At 50.3% G+C, this 24177-nt stretch overlaps 1 protein-coding gene across 2 annotated transcripts in view; it reads right to left on the reverse strand.

The window, feature by feature from the left end:
- Nucleotides 1-7456: 7456 nt before the first annotated feature.
- LOC137369695 (potassium voltage-gated channel subfamily H member 2-like) overlaps nucleotides 7457-24177 on the reverse strand; it is a 465677-nt gene continuing 448956 nt past the window's right edge. For both annotated transcript variants that reach the window (XM_068031032.1, XM_068031033.1), the window contains one exon: nucleotides 7457-8636. In XM_068031032.1, the coding sequence (XP_067887133.1) occupies nucleotides 8358-8636 (279 nt within the window). In that variant the 3' untranslated portion in view covers nucleotides 7457-8357. The remainder of the gene's footprint in view (nucleotides 8637-24177) is intronic.

A 24177-nucleotide genomic window follows, 5' to 3' on the forward strand; every position in this document is an offset into this window, starting at 1 on the left:
AATTTTGCGAACCAACCTCCTGTTGGGGACTTTATGGATCTTGTTGTGCCCAAATTTGCTGCTGTTTCCTACATTACAACAGTGACTACACTTCAAAAGCACATCATTGGTTTCTTTGGGCCTCCTTATCTCGAGAGACAATGGATACGCGCCAGGAGGTGGTCAGTGGTTTGTGAAGCAGTGCCTGGAGTGGCTATAAAGGCCAATTCTGGAGTGACAGGCTCTTCCACAGGTGCTGCAGAGAAATTTGTTTGTCGGGGCTGTTGCACAGTTGGCTCTCCCCTTGCGCCTCTGTCTTTTTTCCTGCCAACTACTAAGTCTCTTCGACTCGCCACAATTTAGCCCCGTCTTTATGGCTGCCCGCCAGCTCTGGCGAATGCTGGCAACTGACTCCCACGACTTGTGATCAATGTCACACGATTTCATGTCGCGTTTGCAGACGTCTTTATAGCGGAGACATGGATGGCCGGTGGGTCTGATACCAGTGATGAGCTCGCTGTACAATGTGTCTTTGGGGATCCTGCCATCTTCCATGCGGCTCACATGGCCAAGCCATCTCAAGCGCCGCTGACTCAGTAGGGTGTATAAGCTGGGGGTGTTGGCCGCTTCAAGGACTTCTGTGTTGGAGATATAGTCCTGCCACCTGATGCCAAGTATTCTCCGAAGGCAGCGAAGATGGAATGAATTGAGACATCGCTCTTGGCTGGCATACGTTGTCCAAGCCTCACTGCCATAGAGCAAGATACTGAGGACACAGGCCTGATACACTCGGACTTTTGTGTTCCGAGTTACATCATTGGTTGTAACATGCTATTTGTGAGGTTGCGAAAGGCACTACAGAAATGCAGGCCTTTCTGCATTTCTCTATTTTCATTTCCATGAATCAATGGGTGTGGTCAAAAGTGGGATTCTGAGATTCCGATTCATGAGCACACCAAGTCACATGACCATCCAATGGCTTTTAAAGCATTTTTAATCCTTTTATTACTCACTCATGGGATGTGGGCATCGCTGGCCAGGCCAGCATTTATTGCCCATCCCTAATTACCCTCAGGAAGGTGGTGGTAAGCTGCCTTCTTGAACCGCTGCAGTCCATGTGGGGTAGGTACACCCACAGTGCTGTTAGGAAGGGAGTTCCAGGATTTTGACCCAGCGACAGTGAAGGAACGGCGATATAGTTCCAAGTCAGGATGGTGTGTGACTTGGAGGGGAACTTGCAGGTGGTGGTGTTCCCATGCATCTGCTGCCCTTGTCCTTCTAGTGGGTAGAGGTCATGGGTTTGGAAGGTGCTGTCTAAGGAGCCTTGTAGATGGTACACACTGCTGCCACTGTGCATTGGTGGTGGAGGGAGTGAATGTTTGTAGATGGGGTGCCAATCAAGTGGACTGCTTTGTCCTGGATGGTGTCGAGCTTCTTGAGTGTTGTTGGAGCTGCACCCATCCAGGCAAGTGGAGAGTATTCCATCACACTCCTGACTTGTGCCTTGTAGATGGTGGACAGGCTTTGGGGAGTCAGGAGGTGAGTTACTCGCCTCAGGATTCCTAGCCTCTGACCTGCTCTTGTAGCCACGGTATTTAAATGGCTATTACAGTTCAGTTTCTGGTTAATGGTAGTCCCTAGGATGTTGATAGTGGGGGATTCAGCAATGGTAATACCATTGAATGTCAAGGGGAGATGGTTAGATTCTCTCTTGTTGGAGATGGTCATTGCCTGGCACTTGTGTGGCGCGAATGTTACTTGCCACTTATCAGCCCAAGCCTGGATATTGTCCAGGTCTTGCTGCATTTCTACACGGACTGCTTCAGTATCTGAGGAGTTGCAAATGATGCTGAACATTGTGCAATCATCAGTGAACATCCCCACTTCTGACCTTATGATTGAAGGAAGGTCATTGATGAAGCAGCTGAAGATGGTTGGGCCTAGGACACTACCCTGAGGAACTCCTGCAGTGATGTCCTGGAGCTCAGATGATTGACCTCCAACAACCACAACCATCTTCCTTTGCGCTCGGTATGACTCCAGCCAGCGGAGGGTTTTCCCCCCTGATTCCCATTGACCTCAGTTTTGCTTGGGCTCCTTGATGCCATACTCGGTCAAATGCTGCCTTGATGTTAAGGGCAGTCACTGTCACCTCACCTCTTGAGTTCAGCTCTTTTGTCCATGTTTGAACCAAGGCTGTAATGAGGTCAGGAGCTGAGTGGTCCTGGCGGAACCCAAACTGAGTGTCACTGAACAGGTTATTGCTGAGCAAGTGCCGCTTGATGGCACTGTTGATGACACCTTCCATCACTTTACTGATGCTTGAGAGTAGGCTGATGGGGCGGTAATTGGCTGGGTTGGATTTGTCCTGCTTTTTGTGTACAGGACATACCCGGGCAATTTTCCACATTGCCGGGTAGATGCCAGTGTTGTAGCTGTACTGGAACAGCTTGGTTAGGGGCGCGGCAAGTTCTGGAGCACAGGTCTTCAGTACTATTGCCGGAATATTGTCAGGGCCCATAGCTTTTGCAGTATCCAGTGCCTTCAGTCGTTTCTTGATATCACGCGGAGTGAATCGAATTGGCTGAAGTCTGGCATCTGTGATGCTGGGGACTTCAGGATGAGGCCGAGATGGATCATCAACTCGGCACTTCTGGCTGAAGATTGTTGCAAATGCTTCAGCCTTATCTTTCGCACTGATGTGCTGGGCTCTCCCATCATTGAGGATGGGGATATTTGTGGAGCCACTTCCTCCAGTTAGTTGTTTAATTGTCCACCACCATTCACGGCTGGATGTGGCAGGACTGCAGAGCTTAGATCTGATCCGTTGGTTATGGGATCACTTAGCTCTGTCTATCACATGCTGCTTATGCAGTTTGGCACGCAGATAGTCCTGTGTTGTAGCTTCACAAGGTTGACACCTCATTTTGAGGTATGCCTGGTGCTGCTCCTGGCATGCCCTCCTGCACTCTTCATTGAAGCAGGGTTGGTCTCCTGGCTTGATGGTTTTTTGTTTAGAGATACAGCACTGAAACAGGCCCTTCGGCCCACCGAGTCTGTGCCGACCATCAACCACCCATTTATACTAATCCTACACTAATTCCATATTCCTGCCACATCCCCACCTGTCCCTATATTTCCCAACCACCTACCTATACGAGGGGCAATTGCTAATGGCCAATTTACCTATCAACCTGCAAGTCTTTGGCTTGTGGGAGGAAACCGGAGCACCCGGAGAAAACCCACGCAGACACAGGGAGAACTTGCAAACTCCACACAGACAGTACCCGGAATTGAACCCGGGTCGCTGGAGCTGTGAGGCTGCGGTGCTAACCACTGCGCCACTGTGTGGCGTGGTATCACGTAATGGTGGAGTGGGGGATATGCCAGGCCATGAGGTTACAGATTGTGGTTGAGTACAATTCTGCTGCTGCTGATGGCCCACAGCGCCTCATAGATGCCCAGTTTTGCATTGCTAGATCTGTTTGAAATCTATCCCATTTCGCACAGTGATAGTGCCACACAACATGATGGATGGTATCTTCAATGTGAAGACGGGACTTCGTCTCTGCAAACACTGTATGGTGGTCACTCCTACCCATACTGTCATGGACAGAAGCATCTATGGCAGGCAGATTGGTGAGGACGAGGTCAAGTAGGTTTTTCCCTCGTGTTGGTTCCCATACCGCCTGCCGCAGACCCAGTCTAGCAGCTATGTCCTTCAGGACTCGGCCAGCTCGGTCAGTAGTGGTGCTACCGAGCCACTCTTGATGATGGACATTGAAGTCCCCCACCCAGAGTACATTTTGTGCCCTTTCCACCCCCAGTGCTTCCTCCAAATAGTGTTTAACATGGAGGAGTACTGAGTCATCAGCTGAGGGAGGGTGGTAGGTGGTAATCAGTAGGAGGTTTCCTTGCCCATATTTGACCTGATGCCATGAGACTTCACGGGGTTCAGAGTCAATGTTGAGGACTCCCAGGGCAACTCCCTCCCTACTGTATACCACTGTGCCACCACCTCTGCTGGGTCTGTCCTGCCGGTGGGACAGGACGTACCCGGGGATGGTGATGGCAGTGTCTGGGACATTGTCTGTCAGGTATGATTCTGTGAGTATGACTATGTCAGGCTGTTGCTTGACGAGTCTGTGGGACAGCTCTCCCAATCTGCATTCCATGAACAACAATCTCAGTAAAGGTTTTCTCACAGTCCCTCAGCCTCCCTCCTGTTAAAATCACACAATATCAGAGAACCGTTTAAAATCCATTTCACTCCATCAATACTCATAACCACGGAAGTTAATGAGCATTGGGAATAGTCACACAAAATAGCTGAACCCATCATAGGCTAAAAATAACACGGACACAGGAATATTCCTGGGGGATGTTGTTAGTGAGCTCACTACAGGAGCGAGTGTGTTACAGGCCTCAACAATACTGAGCGAGTGTGTCAGAGGCCCTGCTAACACAGGAGATGTGTCACAAGGCCCGCTAACACTGAACGAGTGTGTCACTGTCCTCACTAACAGTTAACGAGTGTGTCACAGGACCCGCTAACACTGAGTGTGCATGTCACAGGCCCCGCTAACACAGAGCGTGTCACTGGCCCCACTAACACTGTTTGAGTGTGTCACAGGCCTCGCGAACACTGATAGTGTTAGCGAAGCCTGTGACACACTCACTCAGTGTTAGCGAGGCCTGTGACACCCTCGCTCAGTGTTACTGGGGCCAGTGACACACTCACTCAGTGTTGGTGAGGCCTGTGACACACTCACTCAGTGTTAGCGGGGCCTGTGACACACTCAGTGTTAGCGAAGCCTGTGACACACTCACTCAGTGTTAGCGAGGCCTGTGACACCCTCGCTCAGTGTTAGTGGGGCCAGTGACACAGAGTGTGTCACAGGCCCCGCTAACACTGAGTGAGTGTGTCACAGGCCTCACCAACACTGAGTGAGTGTGTCACAGGCCCCAGTAACACTGAGTGAGTGTGTCACAGGCCTCACCAACACTGAGTGAGTGTGTCACAGGCCCCAGTAACACTGAGTGAGTGTGTCACAGGCCTCACCAACACTGAGTGAGTGTGTCACAGGCCCCAGTAACACTGACTGAGTGTGTCACAGGCCCCACTAACACTGAGTGAATGTGTCACAGGCCCCACTAACACTGAGTGAGTGTGTCACAGGCCTCACCAACACTGAGTGAGTGTGTCACAGGCCTCACCAACACTGAGTGAGAGTGTCACAGGCCAAGTAACACTGACTGAGTGTGTCACAGGCCCCACTAACACTGAGTGAATATGTCACAGGCCCCACTAACACTGAGTGAGTGTGTCACAGGCCTCACCAACACTGAGTGAGTGTGTCACAGGCCCCAGTAACACTGAGTGAGTGTGTCACAGGCCCCAGTAACACTGAGTGAGTGTGTCACAGGCCTCACCAACACTGAGTGAGTGTGTCACAGGCCTCACCAACACTGAGTGAGTGTGTCACAGGCCCCAGTAACACTGAGTGAGTGTGTCACAGGCCCCAGTAACACTGAGTGAGTGTGTCACAGGCCTCGCTAACACTGAGTGAATATGTCACAGGCCCCATTAACACTGAGTGAGTGTGTCACAGGCCCCAGTAACACTGAGTGAGTGTGTCACAGGCCTCACCAACACTGAGTGAGTGTGTCACAGGCCCCAGTAACACTGAGTGAGTGTGTCACAGGCCCCACTAACACTGAGTGAATGTGTCACAGGCCTCGCTAGCACTGACTGAGTGTGTCACAGGCCCCACTAACACTGACTGAGTGTGTCACAGGCCTCGCTAACACTGAGTGTGTCACAGGCCCCAGTAACACTGAGTGAATGTGTCACAGGCCCCACTAACACTGAGTGAATGTGTCACAGGCCTCGCTAACACTGAGTGAATGTGTCACAGGCCTCGCTAACACTGACTGAGTGTGTCACTGGCCTCGCTAACACTGAGTGAATGTGTCACAGGCCTCGCTAACACTGAGTGTGTCACAGGCCCCACTAACACTGAGTGAATATGTCACAGGCCTCGCTAACACTGAGTGAGTGTGTCACGGGCCCCACTAACACTGAGTGAGTGTGTCACAGGCCTCGCTAACACTGACCGAGTGTGTCACAGGCCCCACTAACACTGACTGAGTGTGTCACAGGCCCCACTAACACTGAGTGAGTGTGTCACAGGCCTCACTAACACTGAGTGTGTCACAGGCCCCACTAACACTGAATGTGTCACAGGCCTCGCTAACACTGAGTGAATGTGTCACAGGCCTCGCTAACACTGACTGAGTGAGTCACAGGTCCCACTAACACTGAGTGAATGTGTCACAGGCCCCACTAACACTGAGTGAGTGTGTCACAGGCCTCGCTAACACTGAGTGAATGTGTCACAGGCCCCACTAACACTGAGTGAGTGTGTCACAGGCCCCACTAACACTGAGTGTGTCACAGACCCCACTAACACTGAATGTGTCACAGGCCCCACTAACACTGAGTGTGTCACAGACCCCACTAACACTGCGTGTGTCACAGGCCTCACTAACACTGAGTGTGTCACAGACCCCACTAACACTGAATGTGTCACAGGCCTCACTAACACTGAGTGTGTCACAGACCCCACTAACACTGAGTGTGTCACAGGCCCCACTAACACTGCGTGTGTCACAGACCCCACTAACACTGCGTGTGTCACAGGCCTCACTAACACTGAGTGTGTCACAGACCCCACTAACACTGAGTGTGTCACAGACCCCACTAACACTGAGTGTGTCACAGGCCCCACTAACACTGCGTGTGTCACAGACCCCACTAACACTGAATGTGTCACAGGCCCCACTAACACTGAGTGTGTCACAGGCCTCACTAACACTGAGTGTGTCACAGACCCCACTAACACTGAGTGTGTCACAGACCCCACTAACACTGAGTGTGTCACAGGCCCCAGTAACACTGAGTGAGTGTGTCACAGGCCCCACTAACACTAAGTTAGTGTGTCACAGGCCCCAGTAACACTGAGTGTGTCACAGGCCCCAGTAACACTGAGTGAGTGTGTCACAGGCGCCACTAACACTAAGTTAGTGTGTCACAGGCCCCACTAACACTGCGTGTGTCACAGGCCCCAGTAACACTGAGTGAGGTCTGATCCCAGTAACACTGAGTGAGGTCTGATCCCAGTGTGCACACCTGTTTCTTTATGCACTGTGACCTATCACAATTCAGCGATATTGTTGGATCAGGTCACCTGATTGAAATGTGCACTGTATGTTCTGAAACATATGCTCTCTGTGAATCACGGTCTTGTACACACCTGTTACAGTGTAGAAGGAGGCCACTCAGCCCATCGTGTCTCTGAAAGAACTCGCTCTCTGAAAGAACAATTCCCTCAGTTCCATTCCCCCACCTTCTCCCCGTAACCCTGCACATTCTTCCTTTTCATATAACTCTCTAATTCCCTTTTGAATGCTTCAATTGAACCTGCCACCACCACGTTCTCAGGCAGCGCATTCCAGACCTTTACCACTCGCTGTGTGAAAAAGTTTTTCCTCATGTCACTTTTGCTTCTTTACCAAATACTTGAAATCTGTGCCCTCTCGTTCTCGATCCTTTCACGAGTGGGAACAGTTTCTCTCTATCTACTCTGTCCAAACCCCTCATGATTTTAAATACCTCTATCAAATCACCTCTCAGCCTTCTCTTCTCCAAGGAAAACAGTCCTAACTTCTCCAATCTATCTTCATAACTGAAATTCCTCATCCCTGGAATCATTCTCGTTAATCTTTTCTGTGCTCTCTCCAATGTCCTCACGTCTTTCCTCAAGTGTGTCACCCAGAACTGGACACAATATTCCAGCTGAGGCTGAACTAGTGTCTTATACAAGTTCAACATAACTTCCTTGATCTTGTACTCGATGCCCCTATTAATAAAGCCCAGGATACTGTATGCTTCATTAACCACTCTCTCAACCTGTCCTGACACCTTCAATGATTTAACTGGTTGCCAGTCAGCAGTAGGTCAGGCAGCAGCTTGCTCCATAATCCAGTTCACATTAGTCCCGCTAACTCTCACTCAGGCCCCCAAACACGCTTTTAAATCACTGGTATTTATGACAACAGACAGTAAATGTGATGGGGCTCCCAAGCTGGGGTCCGAGTGGAGGCTGTCGATCCTGATGAGTCAGAGTGGGTTCTCGAGGGGACAGGGTTCTGTTGAATTTTTAGTCTTCTTGATCCAGCCAGCAACAAATCAGAATGGTTCTTCCTCAGGAACATCTGTGTTGGTGTCTCAGAGTTAGTGCTAAATATCCTGCCTCATTTCCGACAGGCCCAGTGGACAAGCTGTGCTCTATCTGTGAGAGACAGGGACAGCTTCATTAGCTGTCAGGAACAGACGAATATCTCTGAGGATTCTGACTGTTCAGGGGGCCCTCCAGTTGTTCTGGCAGAGAAAAGCGTCGACCTGCATCGTAGAGCAGTGGTGAGTGCAGGCCCTCCTGTCCCTGCGTCTCAGATTCGGCTCTGTGAGTAGGGGCTCCCAGAGACATCTGTTGCACAGAAAAACACCCCAACATGTCATTCCTCGGTTCCGCTTCACCCAGCAGAGAATGACATGCTTTCAGCTGAACTGGTTCTCGCTGGAGATAGCTAGAGTCCTGAAATACAGAGAACATGAAGAGGCGTGAGTGACAGGTAGGAGGCTGGTAGACAGAAAGACAGAAAGACACAGACTAAAACAGAGTTGAGGGATGAGCAAATGACCAGAATTGAGGAGTGCAGATATCTCGGAGGGTTGTAGCTGTTTACAGAGACAGGGATGGGCGAGGCTATGGAGAGATTTGAAAACAATGATGTGTTTAAAATTAACACGTTGCTTCACTGGGAGCCAATGTAGGTCAGTGAGTACAGGGGTGAAAGGGAAACAGGACTCGGTGTGTGTTAATGTAGGTCAGTGAGTACAGGGGTAATAGGGGAATGGGACTTGGTGTGTGTTAATGTAGGTCAGTGAGTACAGGGGTGATAGGGGAACGGGACTCGGTGTGTGTTAATGTAGGTCAGTGAGTACAGGGGTGATAGAGGAACGGGACATGGTGTGTGTTAATGTAGGTCAGTGAGTACAGGGGTGATAGGGGAACGGGACTTGGTGTGTGTTAATGTAGGTCAGTGAGTACAGGGGTGATAGGGGAACGGGACTCGGTGTGTGTTAATGTAGGTCAGTGAGTACAGGGGTGATAGGGGAACGGGACTTGGTGTGTGTTAATGTAGGTCAGTGAGTACAGGGGTAATAGGGGAATGGGACTTGGTGTGTGTTAATGTAGGTCAGTGAGTACAGGGGTAATAGGGGAATGGGACTTGGTGTGTGTTAATGTAGGTCAGTGAGTACAGGGGTGATGGGGAACGGGACTCGGTGTGTGTTAATGAAGGTCAGTGAGTACAGGGGTGAGAGGGGAATGGGACTTGGTGTGTGTTAATGTAGGTCAGTGAGTACAGGGGTGATAGGGGAACGGGACTTGGTGTGTGTTAATGTAGGTCAGTGAGTACAGGGGTGATAGGGGAACGGGACTCGGTGTGTGTTAATGTAGGTCAGTGAGTACAGGGGTGATAGGGGAACGGGACTTGGTGTGTGTTAATGTAGGTCAGTGAGTACAGGGGTGATAGGGGAACGGGACTCGGTGTGTGTTAATGTAGGTCAGTGAGTACAGGGGTGATAGGGGAACGGGACTTGGTGTGTGTTAATGTAGGTCAGTGAGTACAGGGGTAATAGGGGAATGGGACTTGGTGTGTGTTAATGTAGGTCAGTGAGTACAGGGGTAATAGGGGAATGGGACTTGGTGTGTGTTAATGTAGGTCAGTGAGTACAGGGGTGATAGGGGAACGGGACTTGGTGTGTGTTAATGTAGGTCAGTGAGTACAGGGGTGAGAGGGGAATGGGACTTGGTGTGTGTTAATGTAGGTCAGTGAGTACAGGGGTGATAGAGGAACAGGACTTGGTGTGTGTTAATGTAGGTTAGTGAGTACAGGGGTGATAGGGGAACGGGACTCGGTGTGTGTTAATGTAGGTCAGTGAGTACAGGGGTGATAGGGGAACGGGACTTGGTGTGTGTTAATGAAGGTCAGTGAGTACAGGGGTGATAGAGGAACAGGACTTGGTGTGTGTTAATGTAGGTTAGTGAGTACAGGGGTGATAGGGGAACGGGACTCGGTGTGTGTTAATGTAGGTCAGTGAGTACAGGGGTGATAGGGGAACGGGACATGGTGTGTGTTAATGTATGTCAGTGAGTACAGGGGTGATAGGGGAACGGGACTTGGTGTGTGTTAATGTAGGTTAGTGAGTACAGGGGTGATAGGGGAACGGGACTTGGTGTTTGTTAATGTAGGTCAGTGAGTACAGGGGTGATAGGGGAACGGGACTTGGTGTGTGTTAATGTAGGTCAGTGAGTACAGGGGTGATAGGGGAACTGGATTTGGTGTGTGTTAATGTATGTCAGTGAGTACAGGGGGTGATAGAGGAACAGGACTTGGTGTGTGTTAATGTAGGTCAGTGAGTACAGGGGTGATAGGGAACGGGACTCGGTGTGTGTTAATGTAGGTCAGTGAGTACAGGGGTGATGGGTGAACGGGACTTTGTGTGTGTTAATGTAGGTCAGTGAGTACAGGGGGTGATAGGGGAAGGGAATTGGTGTGTGTTAATGTAGGTCAGTGAGTACAGGGGTGATAGGGGAACGGGACTTGGTGTGTGTTAATGTAGGTCAGTGAGTACAGGGGTGATAGGGGAACGGGACATGGTGTGTGTTAATGTAGGTCAGTGAGTACAGAGGTGATGGAGGAATGGGACTTGGTGTGTGTTAATGTAGGTCAGTGAGTACAGGGGTGATAGGGGAACGGGACTTGGTGTGTGTTAATGTAGGTCAGTGAGTACAGGGGTGAGAGGGGAATGGGATTTGGTGTGTGTTAATGTCGGTCAGTGAGTACAGGGGTGATAGGGGAACGGGACATGGTGTGTGTTAATGTAGGTCAGTGAGTACAGAGGTGATGGAGGAATGGGACTTGGTGTGTGTTAATGTAGGTCAGTGAGTACAGGGGTGATAGGGGAACGGGACTTGGTGTGTGTTAATGTAGGTCAGTGAGTACAGGGGTGATAGGGGAACGGGACTTGGTGTGTGTTAATGTAGGTCAGTGAGTACAGGGGTGATAGGGGAATGGGACGGTGTGTGTTAATGTAGGTCAGTGAGTACAGGGGTGATAGGGGAACGGGACTTGGTGTGTGTTAATGAAGGTCAGTGAGTACAGGGGTGAGAGGGGAATGGGACTTGGTGTGTGTTAATGTAGCTCAGTGAGCACAGGGATGATAGGGAAACAGGACTTGGTGTGTGTTAATGTCGGTCAGTGAGTACAGGGGTGATAGGGAAACAGGACTTGGTGTGTGTTAATGTAGGTCAGTGAGTACAGGGGTGATAGGGGAATGGGACGGTGTGTGTTAATGTAGGTCAGTGAGTACAGGGGGTGATAGGGAAACAGGACTTGGTGTGTGTTAATGTAGGTCAGTGAGTACAGGGGTGATAGGGGAATGGGATTTGGTGTGTGTTAATGTAGGTCAGTGAGTACAGGGGTGATAGGGGAATGGGATTTGGTGTGTGTTAATGTAGGTCAGTGAGTACAGGTGTGATAGGGGAATGGGACTTGGTGTGTATTAATGTAGGTCAGTGTGTACAGGGGTGATAGGGGAACGGGACTTGGTGTGTGTTAATGTAGGTCAGTGAGTACAGGGGTGATAGGGGAACGGGACTGGGTGTGTGTTAATGTAGGTCAGTGAGTACAGGGGTGATAGGGGAACGGGACTTGGTGTGTGTTAATGTAGGTCAGTGAGTACAGGGGTGATAGGGGAACGGGACTTGGTGTGTGTTAATGTAGGTCAGTGAGTACAGGGGTGATAGGGGAACGGGACTTGGTGTGTGTTAATGTAGGTCAGTGAGTACAGGGGTGATAGGGGAACGGGACTTGGTGTGTGTTAATGTAGGTCAGTGAGTACAGGGGTGATAGGGGAACGGGACTTGGTGTGTGTTAATGTAGGTCAGTGAGTACAGGGGTGATAGGGGAACGGGACTTGGTGTGTGTTAATGTAGGTCAGTGAGTACAGGGGTGATAGGGGAACGGGACTTGGTGTGTGTTAATGTAGGTCAGTGAGTACAGGGGTGATAGGGGAACGGGACTTGGTGTGTGTTAATGTAGGTCAGTAAATACGGGGGTGATAGGGGAACGGGACTCGGTGTGTGTTAATGTAGGTCAGTGAGTACAGGGGTGATAGGGGAACGGGACTTGGTGTGTGTTAATGTAGGTCAGTGAGTACAGGGGTGATAGGGGAACGGGACTTGGTGTGTGTTAATGTAGGTCAGTGAGTACAGGGGTGATAGGGGAACGGGACTTGGTGTGTGTTAATGTAGGTCAGTGAGTACAGGGGTGATAGGGGAACGGGACTCGGTGTGTGTTAATGTAGGTCAGTAAATACGGGGGTGGTAGGGGAACGGGACTCGGTGTGTGTTAATGTATGTCAGTGAGTACAGAGGTGATAGAGGAACGGGACTTGGTGTGTGTTAATGTAGGTCAGTGAGTACAGGGGTGATAGGGGAACGGGACTCGGTGTGTGTTAATGTATGTCAGTGAGTACAGAGGTGATAGAGGAACGGGACTTGGTGTGTGTTAATGTAGGTCAGTGAGTACAGGGGTGATAGGGGAACGGGACTTGTTGTGTGTTAATGTAGGTCAGTGAGTACAGGGGTAATAGGGGAATGGGACTTGGTGTGTGTTAATGTAGGTCAGTGAGTACAGGGGTGATGGGGAACGGGACTCGGTGTGTGTTAATGAAGGTCAGTGAGTACAGGGGTGAGAGGGGAATGGGACTTGGTGTGTGTTAATGTAGGTCAGTGAGTACAGGGGTGATAGGGGAACGGGACTTGGTGTGTGTTAATGTAGGTCAGTGAGTACAGGGGTGATAGGGGAACGGGACTCGGTGTGTGTTAATGTAGGTCAGTGAGTACAGGGGTGATAGGGGAACGGGACTTGGTGTGTGTTAATGTCGGTCAGTGAGTACAGGGGTGATAGGGGAACGGGACTTGGTGTGTGTTAATGTCGGTCAGTGAGTACAGGGGTGATAGGGGAACGGGACTTGGTGTGTGTTAATGTAGGTCAGTGAGTACAGGGGTGATGGGGGAACGGGACTTGGTGTGTGTTAATGTAGGTCAGTGAGTACAGGGGTGATAGGGGAATGGGACTTGGTGTGTGTTAATGTAGGTCAGTGAGTACAGGGGTGATAGGGGAACGGGACTTGGTGTGTGTTAATGTCGGTCAGTGAGTACAGGGGTGATGGAGGAACGGGACTTGGTGTGTGTTAATGTCGGTCAGTGAGTACAGGGGTGATAGGGGAACGGGACTTGGTGTGTGTTAATGTCGGTCAGTGAGTACAGGGGTGATAGGGGAACGGGACTTGGTGTGTGTTAATGTAGGTCAGTGAGTACAGGGGTGATATGGGAACGGGACTTGGTGTGTGTTAATGTAGGTCAGTGAGTACAGGGGTGATAGGGGAACGGGACTTGGTGTGTGTTAATGTAGGTCAGTGAGTACAGGGGTGATATGGGAACGGGACTTGGTGTGTGTTAATGTAGGTCAGTGAGTACAGGGGTGATATGGGAACGGGACTTGGTGTGTGTTAATGTAGGTCAGTGAGTACAGGGGTGATATGGGAACGGGACTTGGTGTGTGTTAATGTAGGTCAGTGAGTACAGGGGTGATAGGGGAACGGGACTTGGTGTGTGTTAATGTAGGTCAGTGAGTACAGGGGTGATATGGGAACGGGACTTGGTGTGTGTTAATGTAGGTCAGTGAGTACAGGGGTGATAGGGGAACGGGACTTGGTGTGTGTTAATGTAGGTCAGTGAGTACAGGGGTGATAGGGGAACGGGACTTGGTGTGTGTTAATGTCGGTCAGTGAGTACAGGGGTGATAGGGGAACGGGACTTGGTGTGTGTTAATGTAGGTCAGTGAGTACAGGGGTGATAGGGGAACGGGACTTGGTGTGTGTTAATGTAGGTCAGTGAGTACAGGGGTGATAGGGGAACGGGACTTGGTGTGTGTTAATGTAGGTCAGTGAGTACAGGGGTGATAGGGAAACAGGACTTGGTGTGTGTTAATGTAGGTCAGTGATTACAGGGGTGATAGGGGAATGGGACTTGGTGTGTGTTAATGTAGGTCAGTGAGTACAGGGGTGATGGGGGAACGGGACTTGGTGTGTGTTAATGTAGGTCAGTGAGTACAGGGGTGATAGGGGAACGGGACTCGGTGTGTGTTAATGTAGGTCAGTGAGTACAGGGGGTGATAGGGAAACGGGACTTGGTGTGTGTTAATGTAGGTCAGTAAGTACAGGGGTGATAGGGGAACGGGACATGGTGTGTGTTAATGTAGGTTAGTGAGTACAGGGGTGATAGGGGAACGGGACTCGGTGTGTGTTAATGTAGGTCAGTGAGTACAGGGGTGATCGGGGAACGGGACTTGGTGTGTGTTGATGTAGGTCAGTGAGTACAGGGGTGATAGGGGAACGGGACTTGGTGTGTGTTGATGTAGGTCAGTGAGTACAGGGGTGATAGGGGAACGGGACTTGGTGTGTGTTAATGTAGGTCAGTGAGTACAGGGGTGATAGGGGAACGGGACTTGGTGTGTGTTGATGTAGGTCAGTGAGTACAGGGGTGATAGAGGAACGGGACTTGGTGTGTGTTAATGTAGGTCAGTGAGTACAGGGGTGATAGGGGAACGGGACATGGTGTGTGTTAATGTAGGTCAGTGAGTACAGGGGTGATAGGGGAACGGGACTTGGTGTGTGTTAATGTCGGTCAGTGAGTACAGGGGTGATGGGGGAACGGGACTTGGTGTGTGTTAATGTCGGTCAGTGAGTACAGGGGTGATGGGGGAACGGGACTTGGTGTGTGTTAATGTCGGTCAGTGAGTACAGGGGTGATGGAGGAACGGGACTTGGTGTGTGTTGATGTAGGTCAGTGAGTACAGGGGTGATGGAGGAACGGGACTTGGTGTGTGTTAATGTAGGTCAGTGAGTACAGGGGTGATAGGGGAATGGAACTTGGTGTGTGTTAATGTAGGTCAGTGAGTACAGGGGTGATAGGGGAATGGGACTTGGTGTGTGTTAATGTAGGTCAGTGAGTACAGGGGTGATAGGGGAACGGGACTTGGTGTGTGTTAATGTAGGTCAGTGAGTACAGGGGTGATAGGGGAACGGGACTTGGTGTGTGTTAATGTAGGTCAGTGAGTACAGGGGTGATAGGGGAACGGGACTTGGTGTGTGTTAATGTAGGTCAGTGAGTACAGGGGTGATAGGGGAACGGGACTTGGTGTGTGTTAATGTAGGTCAGTGAGTACAGGGGTGATAAGGGAACGGGACTTGGTGTGTGTTGATGTAGGTCAGTGAGTACAGGGGTGATAGGGGAACGGGACTTGGTGTGTGTTAATGTAGGTCAGTGAGTACAGGGGTGATGGAGGAACGGGACTTGGTGTGTGTTAATATAGGTCAGTGAGTACAGGGGTGATAGGGGAACGGGACTTGGTGTGTGTTAATGTAGGTCAGTGAGTACAGGGGTGATGGAGGAACGGGACTTGGTGTGTGTTAATATAGGTCAGTGAGTACAGGGGTGATAGGGGAACGGGACTTGGTGTGTGTTAATGTAGGTCAGTGAGTACAGGGGTGATAGGGGAACGGGACTTGGTGTGTGTTGATGTAGGTCAGTGAGTACAGGGGTGATAGGGGAACGGGACTTGGTGTGTGTTAATGTAGGTCAGTGAGTACAGGGGTGATGGAGGAACGGGACTTGGTGTGTGTTAATATAGGTCAGTGAGTACAGGGGTGATAGGGGAACGGGACTTGGTGTGTGTTAATATAGGTCAGTGAGTACAGGGGTGATAGGGGAACGGGACTTGGTGTGTGTTAATGTAGGTCAGTGAGTACAGGGGTGATAGGGGAACGGGACTTGGTGTGTGTTAATATAGGTCAGTGAGTACAGGGGTGATAGGGGAACGGGACTTGGTGTGTGTTAATGTAGGTCAGTGAGTACAGGGGGTGATAGGGGAACGGGACTTGGTGTGTGTTAATGTAGGTCAGTGAGTACAGGGGTGATAGGGGAACGGGACTTGGTGTGTGTTAATGTCGGTCAGTGAGTACAGGGGTGATAGGGGAACGGGACTTGGTGTGTGTTAATGTCGGTCAGTGAGTACAGGGGTGATAGGGGAACGGGACATGGTGTGTGTTAATGTAGGTCAGTGAGTACAAAGGTGATAGGGGAACGGGACTTGGTGTGTGTTAATGTCGGTCAGTGAGTACAAGGGTGATAGGGGAACGGGACTTGGTGTGTGTTAATGTAGGTCAGTGAGTACAGGGGTGATAGGGGAACGGGACTTGGTGTGTGTTAATGTAGGTCAGTGAGTACAGGGGTGATAGGGGAACGGGACTCGGTGTGTGTTAATGTAGGTCAGTGAGTACAGGGGTGATAGGGGAACGGGACTCGGTGTGTGTTAATGTATGTTAGTGAGTACAGGGGTGATAGAGGAACGGGACTTGGTGTGTGTTAATGTAGGTCAGTGAGTACAGGGGTGATGGGAAACGGGACTTGGTGTGTGTTAATGTCGGTCAGTGAGTACAGGGGTGATAGGGGAATGGGACTTGGTGTGTGTTAATGTCGGTCAGTGAGTACAGGGGTGATAGGGGAATGGGATTTGGTGTGTGTTAATGTCGGTCAGTGAGTACAGGGGTGATAGGGGAATGGGACTTTGTGTGTGTTAATGTAGGTCAGTGAGTACAGGGGTGATAGGGGAACGGGACTTGGTGTGTGTTAATGTCGGTCAGTGAGTACAGGGGTGATAGGGGAATGGGATTTGGTGTGTGTTAATGTAGGTCAGTGAGTACAGGGGTGATAGAGGAACGGGACATGGTGTGTGTTAATGTAGGTCAGTGTGTACAGGGGTGATGGAGGAACGGGACATGGTGTGTGTTAATGTAGGTCAGTGAGTACAGGGGTGATGGGGAACGGGACTTGGTATGTGTTAATGTAGGTCAGTGAGTACAGGGGTGATGGGGAACGGGACTTGCAGTGTGTTAATGTAGGTCAGTGAGTACAGGGGTGTTAGAGGAACAGGGCTTGGTGTGTGTTAATGTAGGTCAGTGAGTACAGGGGTGATAGGGGAATGGGATTTGGTGTGTGTTAATGTCGGTCAGTGAGTACAGGGGTGATATAGGAACGGGACATGGTGTGTGTTAATGTAGGTCAGTGAGTACAGGGGTGATGGGGAACGGGACTTGGTGTGTGTTAATGTAGGTCAGTGAGTACAGGGGTGATATAGGAACGGGACATGGTGTGTGTTAATGTAGGTCAGTGAGTACAGGGGTGATAGGGGAATGGGATTTGGTGTGTGTTAATGTCGGTCAGTGAGTACAGGGGTGATATAGGAACGGGACATGGTGTGTGTTAATGTAGGTCAGTGAGTACAGGGGTGATAGGGAAACAGGACTTGGTGTGTGTTAATGTCGGTCAGTGAGTACAGGGGTGATGGGGAACTGGACTTGGTATGTGTTAATGTAGGTCAGTGAGTACAGGGGTGATAGGGGAACGGGACTTGGTGTGTGTTAATGTCGGTCAGTGAGTACAGGGGTGATAGGGGAACGGGACTTGGTGTGTGTTAATGTAGGTCAGTGAGTACAGGGGTGATGGGGGAATGGGACTTGGTGTGTGTTAACGTAGGTCAGTGAGTACAGGGGTGATAGAGGAACGGGACTTGGTGTGTGTTAATGTAGGTCAGTGAGTACAGGGGTGATAGGGGAACGGGACTTGGTGTGTGTTAATGTAGGTCAGTGAGTACAGGGGTGATAGGGGAACGGGACTTGGTGTGTGTTAATGTAGGTCAGTGAGTACAGGGGGTGATAGGGGAACGGGACTTGGTGTGTGTTATTGTAGGTCAGTGAGTACAGGGGTGATAGGGGAACGGGACTTGGTGTGTGTTAATGTAGGTCAGTGAGTACAGGGGTGATAGGGGAACGGGACTTGGTGTGTGTTAATGTAGGTCAGTGAGTACAGGGGGTGATAGGGGAACGGGACATGGTGTGTGTTAATGTCGGTCAGTGAGTACAGGGGTGATAGGGGAACGGGACTTGGTGTGTGTTAATGTAGGTCAGTGAGTACAGGGGTGATAGGGGAGGGGGACTTGGTTTGAGTAAGGGCAGCAGAGTTTTGGTTGAGCTCAGGTTTACAGAGCGTATAATGAGGGTGACCAGCCAGGGGTGATGGAATGATCACGGCTCCGGGTAATGAAGGCGTGAATGAGATTTACAGCAGATGGGCTGAGACAGGGGCTAAGTCGTGTGATGTTGTGGAGGTAGAAATAGGCAGTGATGGCAAGAATATGAGGTCAGAAGATCATCTCGGGGTCAAATGTGATCCCAAGTTTGCGAACAATCTGTCTTTGTCTCAGAATGATGCCAGAGTGAGGGATGTAGTTGGTAACTAGTTTGGAGTCGGGCCTGAAAACAATGGCTTCCATATTCCCAATATTTAATTTGAAGAAATTTCTGTTCATCCAGTACTAGATGTCAGATAAATAATCTGACAATTTAGTGGAGGAGTTGAGAGAGGTGGTGTTGAGGTCGAGCTGAAAGTTGTCAGCATACATGAAAAAACTGACTTTCGAATAATGTCGACAAGGGGCAGCATGTAGATGAGAAACAGGAGGGAGCCAAGGATAGATCCGAGTGTGACTGCAGAGATAACGGTACAGGAGCAGGAAGAGAAGGATAGATCCGAGTGTGACTGCAGAGATAACGGTGCAGGAACAGGAAGAGAAGGATAGATCCGAGTGTGACTGCAGGGATAACGGTGCAGGAGCAGGAAGAGAAGGATAGATCCGAGTGTGACTGCAGGGAAAACGGTGCAGGAGCAGGAAGAGAAGGATAGATCCGAGTGTGACTGCAGAGATAACAGTGCAGGAGCAGGAAGAGAAGGATAGATCCGAGTGTGACTGCAGAGATAACGCTACAGGAGCAGGAAGAGAAGGATAGATCCGAGTGTGACTGCAGAGATAACAGTGCAGGAGCAGGAAGAGAAGGATAGATCCGAGTGTGACTGCACAGATAACGGTGCAGGAGCAGGAAGAGAAGGATAGATCCGAGTGTGACTGCAGAGATAACGCTACAGGAGCAGGAAGAGAAGGATAGATCCGAGTGTGACTGCAGAGATAACGCTACAGGAGCAGGAAGAGAAGGATAGATCCGAGTGTGACTGCAGAGATAACAGTGCAGGAGCAGGAAGAGAAGGATAGATCCGAGTGTGACTGCAGAGATAACGCTACACGAGCAGGAACAGAAGGATAGATCCGAGTGTGACTGCAGAGATAACGCGACAGGAGCAGGAAGAGAAGGATAGATCCGAGTGTGACTGCAGAGATAACAGTGCAGGAGCAGGAAGAGAAGGATAGATCTGAGTGTGACTGCAGAGATAACGCTACAGGAGCAGGAAGAGAAGGATAGATCCGAGTGTGACTGCAGAGATAACAGTGCAGGAGCAGGAAGAGAAGGATAGATCCGAGTGTGACTGCAGGGATAACGGTGCAGGAGCAGGAAGAGAAGGATAGATCCGAGTGTGAATGCAGAGATAACAGTGCAGGAGCAGGAAGAGAAGGATAGATCCGAGTGTGACTGCAGAGATAACGGTGCAGGAGCAGGAAGAGAAGGATAGATCCGAGTGTGACTGCAGAGATAACGGTACAGGAGCAGGAAGAGAAGGATAGATCCGAGTGTGACTGCAGAGATAACGCTACAGGAGCAGGAAGAGAAGGATAGATCCGAGTGTGACTGCAGAGATAACAGTGCAGGAGCAGGAAGAGAAGGATAGATCCGAGTGTGACTGCAGAGATAACGGTGCAGGAGCAGGAAGAGAAGGATAGATCCGAGAGTGACTGCAGGGATAACGGTGCAGGAGCAGGAAGAGAACGATAGATCCGAGTGTGACTGCAGAGATAACAGTGCAGGAGCAGGAAGAGAAGGATAGATCCGAGTGTGACTGCAGAGATAACGGTACAGGAGCAGGAAGAGAAGTATAGATCCGAGAGTGACTGCAGGGATAACGGTGCAGGAGCAGGAAGAGAACGATAGATCCGAGTGTGACTGCAGAGATAACGGTGCAGGAGCAGGAAGAGAAGGATAGATCCGAGAGTGACTGCAGGGATAACGGTGCAGGAGCAGGAAGAGAACGATAGATCCGAGTGTGACTGCAGAGATAACGGTGCAGGAGCAGGAAGAGAAGGATAGATCCGAGTGTGACTGCAGAGATAATGCTACAGGAGCAGGAAGAGAAGGATAGATTCGAGTGTGACTGCAGAGATAACAGTGCAGGAGCAGGAAGAGAAGGATAGATCCGAGTGTGACTGCAGAGATAACGCTACACGAGCAGGAAGAGTAGGATAGATCCGAGTGTGACTGCAGAGATAACGGTACAGGAGCAGGAAGAGAAGGATAGATCCGAGTGTGACTGCAGGGATAACGCTACAGGAGCAGGAATAGAAGGATAGATCCGAGTGTGACTGCAGAGATAACGGTGCAGGAGCAGGAAGAGAAGGATAGATCCGAGTGTGACTGCAGAGATGACGCTACAGGAGCAGGAAGAGAAGGATAGATCCGAGTGTGACTACAGAGATAATGCGACAGGAGCAGGAAGAGAAGGATAGATCCGAGTGTGACTGCAGAGATAACAGTGCAGGAGCAGGAAGAGAAGGATAGATCCGAGTGTGACTGCAGAGATAACAGTGCAGGAGCAGGAAGTGAAGGATAGATCCGAGTGTGACTGCAGAGATAACGGTGCAGGAGCAGGAAGAGAAGGATAGATCCGAGTGTGACTGCAGAGATAACAGTGCAGGAGCAGGAAGAGAAGGATAGATCCGAGTGTGACTGCAAAGATAACGGTGCAGGAGCAGGAAGGGAAGGATAGATCCGAGTGTGATTGCAGAGATAACGCTACAGGAGCAGGAAGAGAAGGATAGATCCGAGAGTGACTGCAGGGATAACGCTACAGGAGCAGGAAGAGAAGGATAGATCCGAGTGTGACTGCAGAGATAACAGTGCAGGAGCAGGAAGAGAAGGATAGATCCGAGTGTGACTGCAGAGATAACGCTACAGGAGCAGGAAGAGAAGGATAGATCCGAGTGTGACTGCAGAGATAACAGTGCAGGAGCAGGAAGAGAAGGATAGATCCGAGTGTGACTGCAGAGATAACGCTACAGGAGCAGGAAGAGAAGGATAGATCCGAGTGTGACTGCAGAGATAACAGTGCAGGAGCAGGAAGAGAAGGATAGATCCGAGTGTGACTGCAGAGATAACGGTGCAGGAGCAGGAAGAGAAGGATAGATCCGAGTGTGACTGCAGAGATAACGCTACAGGAGCAGTAAGAGAAGGATAGATCCGAGTGTGACTGCAGAGATAACAGTGCAGGAGCAGGAAGAGAAGGATAGATCTGAGTGTGACTGCAGAGATAACAGTGCAGGAGCAGGAAGAGAAGGATAGATCCGGGTGTGACTGCAGAGATAACAGTGCAGGAGCAGGAAGAGAAGGATAGATCCGAGTGTGACTGCAGAGATAACAGTGCAGGAGCAGGAAGAGAAGGATAGATCCGAGTGTGACTGCAGAGATAACAGTGCAGGAGCAGGAAGAGAAGGATAGATCCGGGTGTGACTGCAGAGATAACAGTGCAGGAGCAGGAAGAGAAGGATAGATCCGAGTGTGACTGCAGAGATAACGCTACAGGAACAGGAAGAGAAGGATAGATCCGAGTGTGACTGCAGAGATAACAGTGCAGGAGCAGGAAGAGAAGGATAGATCCGAGTGTGACTGCAGAGTTAACGCTACAGGAGCAGTAAGAGAAGGATAGATCCGGGTGTGACTGCAGAGATAACAGTGCAGGAGCAGGAAGAGAAGGATAGATCCGAGTGTGACTGCAGAGATAACGCTACAGGAGCAGGAAGAGAAGGATAGATCCGAGTGTGACTGCAGAGATAACAGTGCAGGAGCAGGAAGAGAAGGATAGATCCGAGTGTGACTGCAGAGATAACGGTGCAGGAGCAGGAAGAGAAGGATAGATCCGAGTGTGACTGCAGAGATAACGGTACAGGAGCAGGAAGAGAAGGATAGATCCGAGTGTGACTGCAGAGATAACGCTACAGGAGCAGGAAGAGAAGGATAGATCCGAGTGTGACTGCAGAGATAACAGTGCAGGAGCAGGAAGAGAAGGATAGATCCGAGTGTGACTGCAGAGATAACGCTACAGGAGCAGGAACAGAAGGATAGATCAGAGTGTGACTGCAGAGATAACGCGACAGGAGCAGGAAGAGAAGGATAGATCCGAGTGTGACTGCAGAGATAACAGTGCAGGAGCAGGAAGAGAAGGATAGATCTGAGTGTGACTGCAGAGATAACGCTACAGGAGCAGGAAGAGAAGGATAGATCCGAGTGTGACTGCAGAGATAACGCTACAGGAACAGGAAGAGAAGGATAGATCCGAGTGGGACTGCAGAGATAACGCGACAGGAGCAGGAAGAGAAGGATAGATCCGAGTGTGACTGCAGAGATAACAGTGCAGGAGCAGGAAGAGAAGGATAGATCCGAGTGTGACTGCAGAGATAACAGTGCAGGAGCAGGAAGAGAAGGATAGATCCGAGTGTGACTGCAGGGATAACGGTGCAGGAGCAGGAAGAGAAGGATAGATCCGAGTGTGAATGCATAGATAACAGTGCAGGAGCAGGAAGAGAAGGATAGATCCGAGTGTGACTGCAGAGATAACGGTGCAGGAGCAGGAAGAGAAGGATAGATCCGAGTGTGACTGCAGAGATAACGGTACAGGAGCAGGAAGAGAAGGATAGATCCGAGTGTGACTGCAGAGATAACGCTACAGGAGCAGGAAGAGAAGGATAGATCCGAGTGTGACTGCAGAGATAACAGTGCAGGAGCAGGAAGAGAAGGATAGATCCGAGTGTGACTGCAGAGATAACGGTGCAGGAGCAGAAAGAGAAGGATAGATCTGAGTGTGACTGCAGGGATAACGGTGCAGGAGCAGGAAGAGAAGGATAGATCCGAGTGTGACTGCAGGGATAACGGTGCAGGAGCAGGAAGAGAAGGATAGATCCGAGAGTGACTGCAGGGATAACGGTGCAGGAGCAGGAAGAGAACGATAGATCCGAGTGTGACTGCAGAGATAACAGTGCAGGAGCAGGAAGAGAATGATAGATCCGAGTGTGACTGCAGAGATAACGCTACAGGAGCAGGAAGAGAAGGATAGATCCGAGTGTGACTGCAGAGATAACAGTGCAGGAGCAGGAAGAGAAGGATAGATCCGAGTGTGACTGCAGAGATAACAGTGCAGGAGCAGGAAGAGAAGGATAGATCCGAGTGTGACTGCAGAGATAACGCTACACGAGCAGGAAGAGTAGGATAGATCCGGGTGTGACTGCAGAGATAATGCTACAGGAGCAGGAATAGAAGGATAGATCCGAGTGTGACTGCAGAGATAACGGTGCAGGAGCAGGAAGAGAAGGATAGATCCGAGTGTGACTGCAGAGATGACGCTACAGGAGCAGGAAGAGAAGGATAGATCCGAGTGTGACTACAGAGATAATGCGACAGGAGCAGGAATAGAAGGATAGATCCGAGTGTGACTGCAGGCATAACACAACAGGAGCAGGAAGAGAAGGATAGATCCGAGTGTGACTGCAGAGATAACGGTGCAGGAGCAGGAAGAGAAGGATAGATCCGATTGTGACTGCAGACATAACGCTACAGGAGCAGGAAGAGAAGGATAGATCCGAGTGTGACTGCAGAGATAACACTTCAGGAGCAGGAAGAGAAGGATAGATCCGAGTGTGACTGCAGGGATAACAGTGCAGGAGCAGGAAGAGAAGGATAGATCCGAGTGTGACTGCAGAGATAACGATACAGGAGCAGGAAGTGAAGGATAGATCCGAGTGTGACTGCAGAGATAACGGTGCAGGAGCAGGAAGAGAAGGATAGATCCGAGTGTGACTGCAGAGATAACAGTGCAGGAGCAGGAAGAGAAGGATAGATCCGAGTGTGACTGCAGAGATAACAGTGCAGGAGCAGGTAGAGAAGGATAG

The sequence above is a fragment of the Heterodontus francisci genome, chromosome 5, assembly GCF_036365525.1.
Source record: "Heterodontus francisci isolate sHetFra1 chromosome 5, sHetFra1.hap1, whole genome shotgun sequence".
Lineage (NCBI taxonomy): Eukaryota > Metazoa > Chordata > Chondrichthyes > Heterodontiformes > Heterodontidae > Heterodontus > Heterodontus francisci.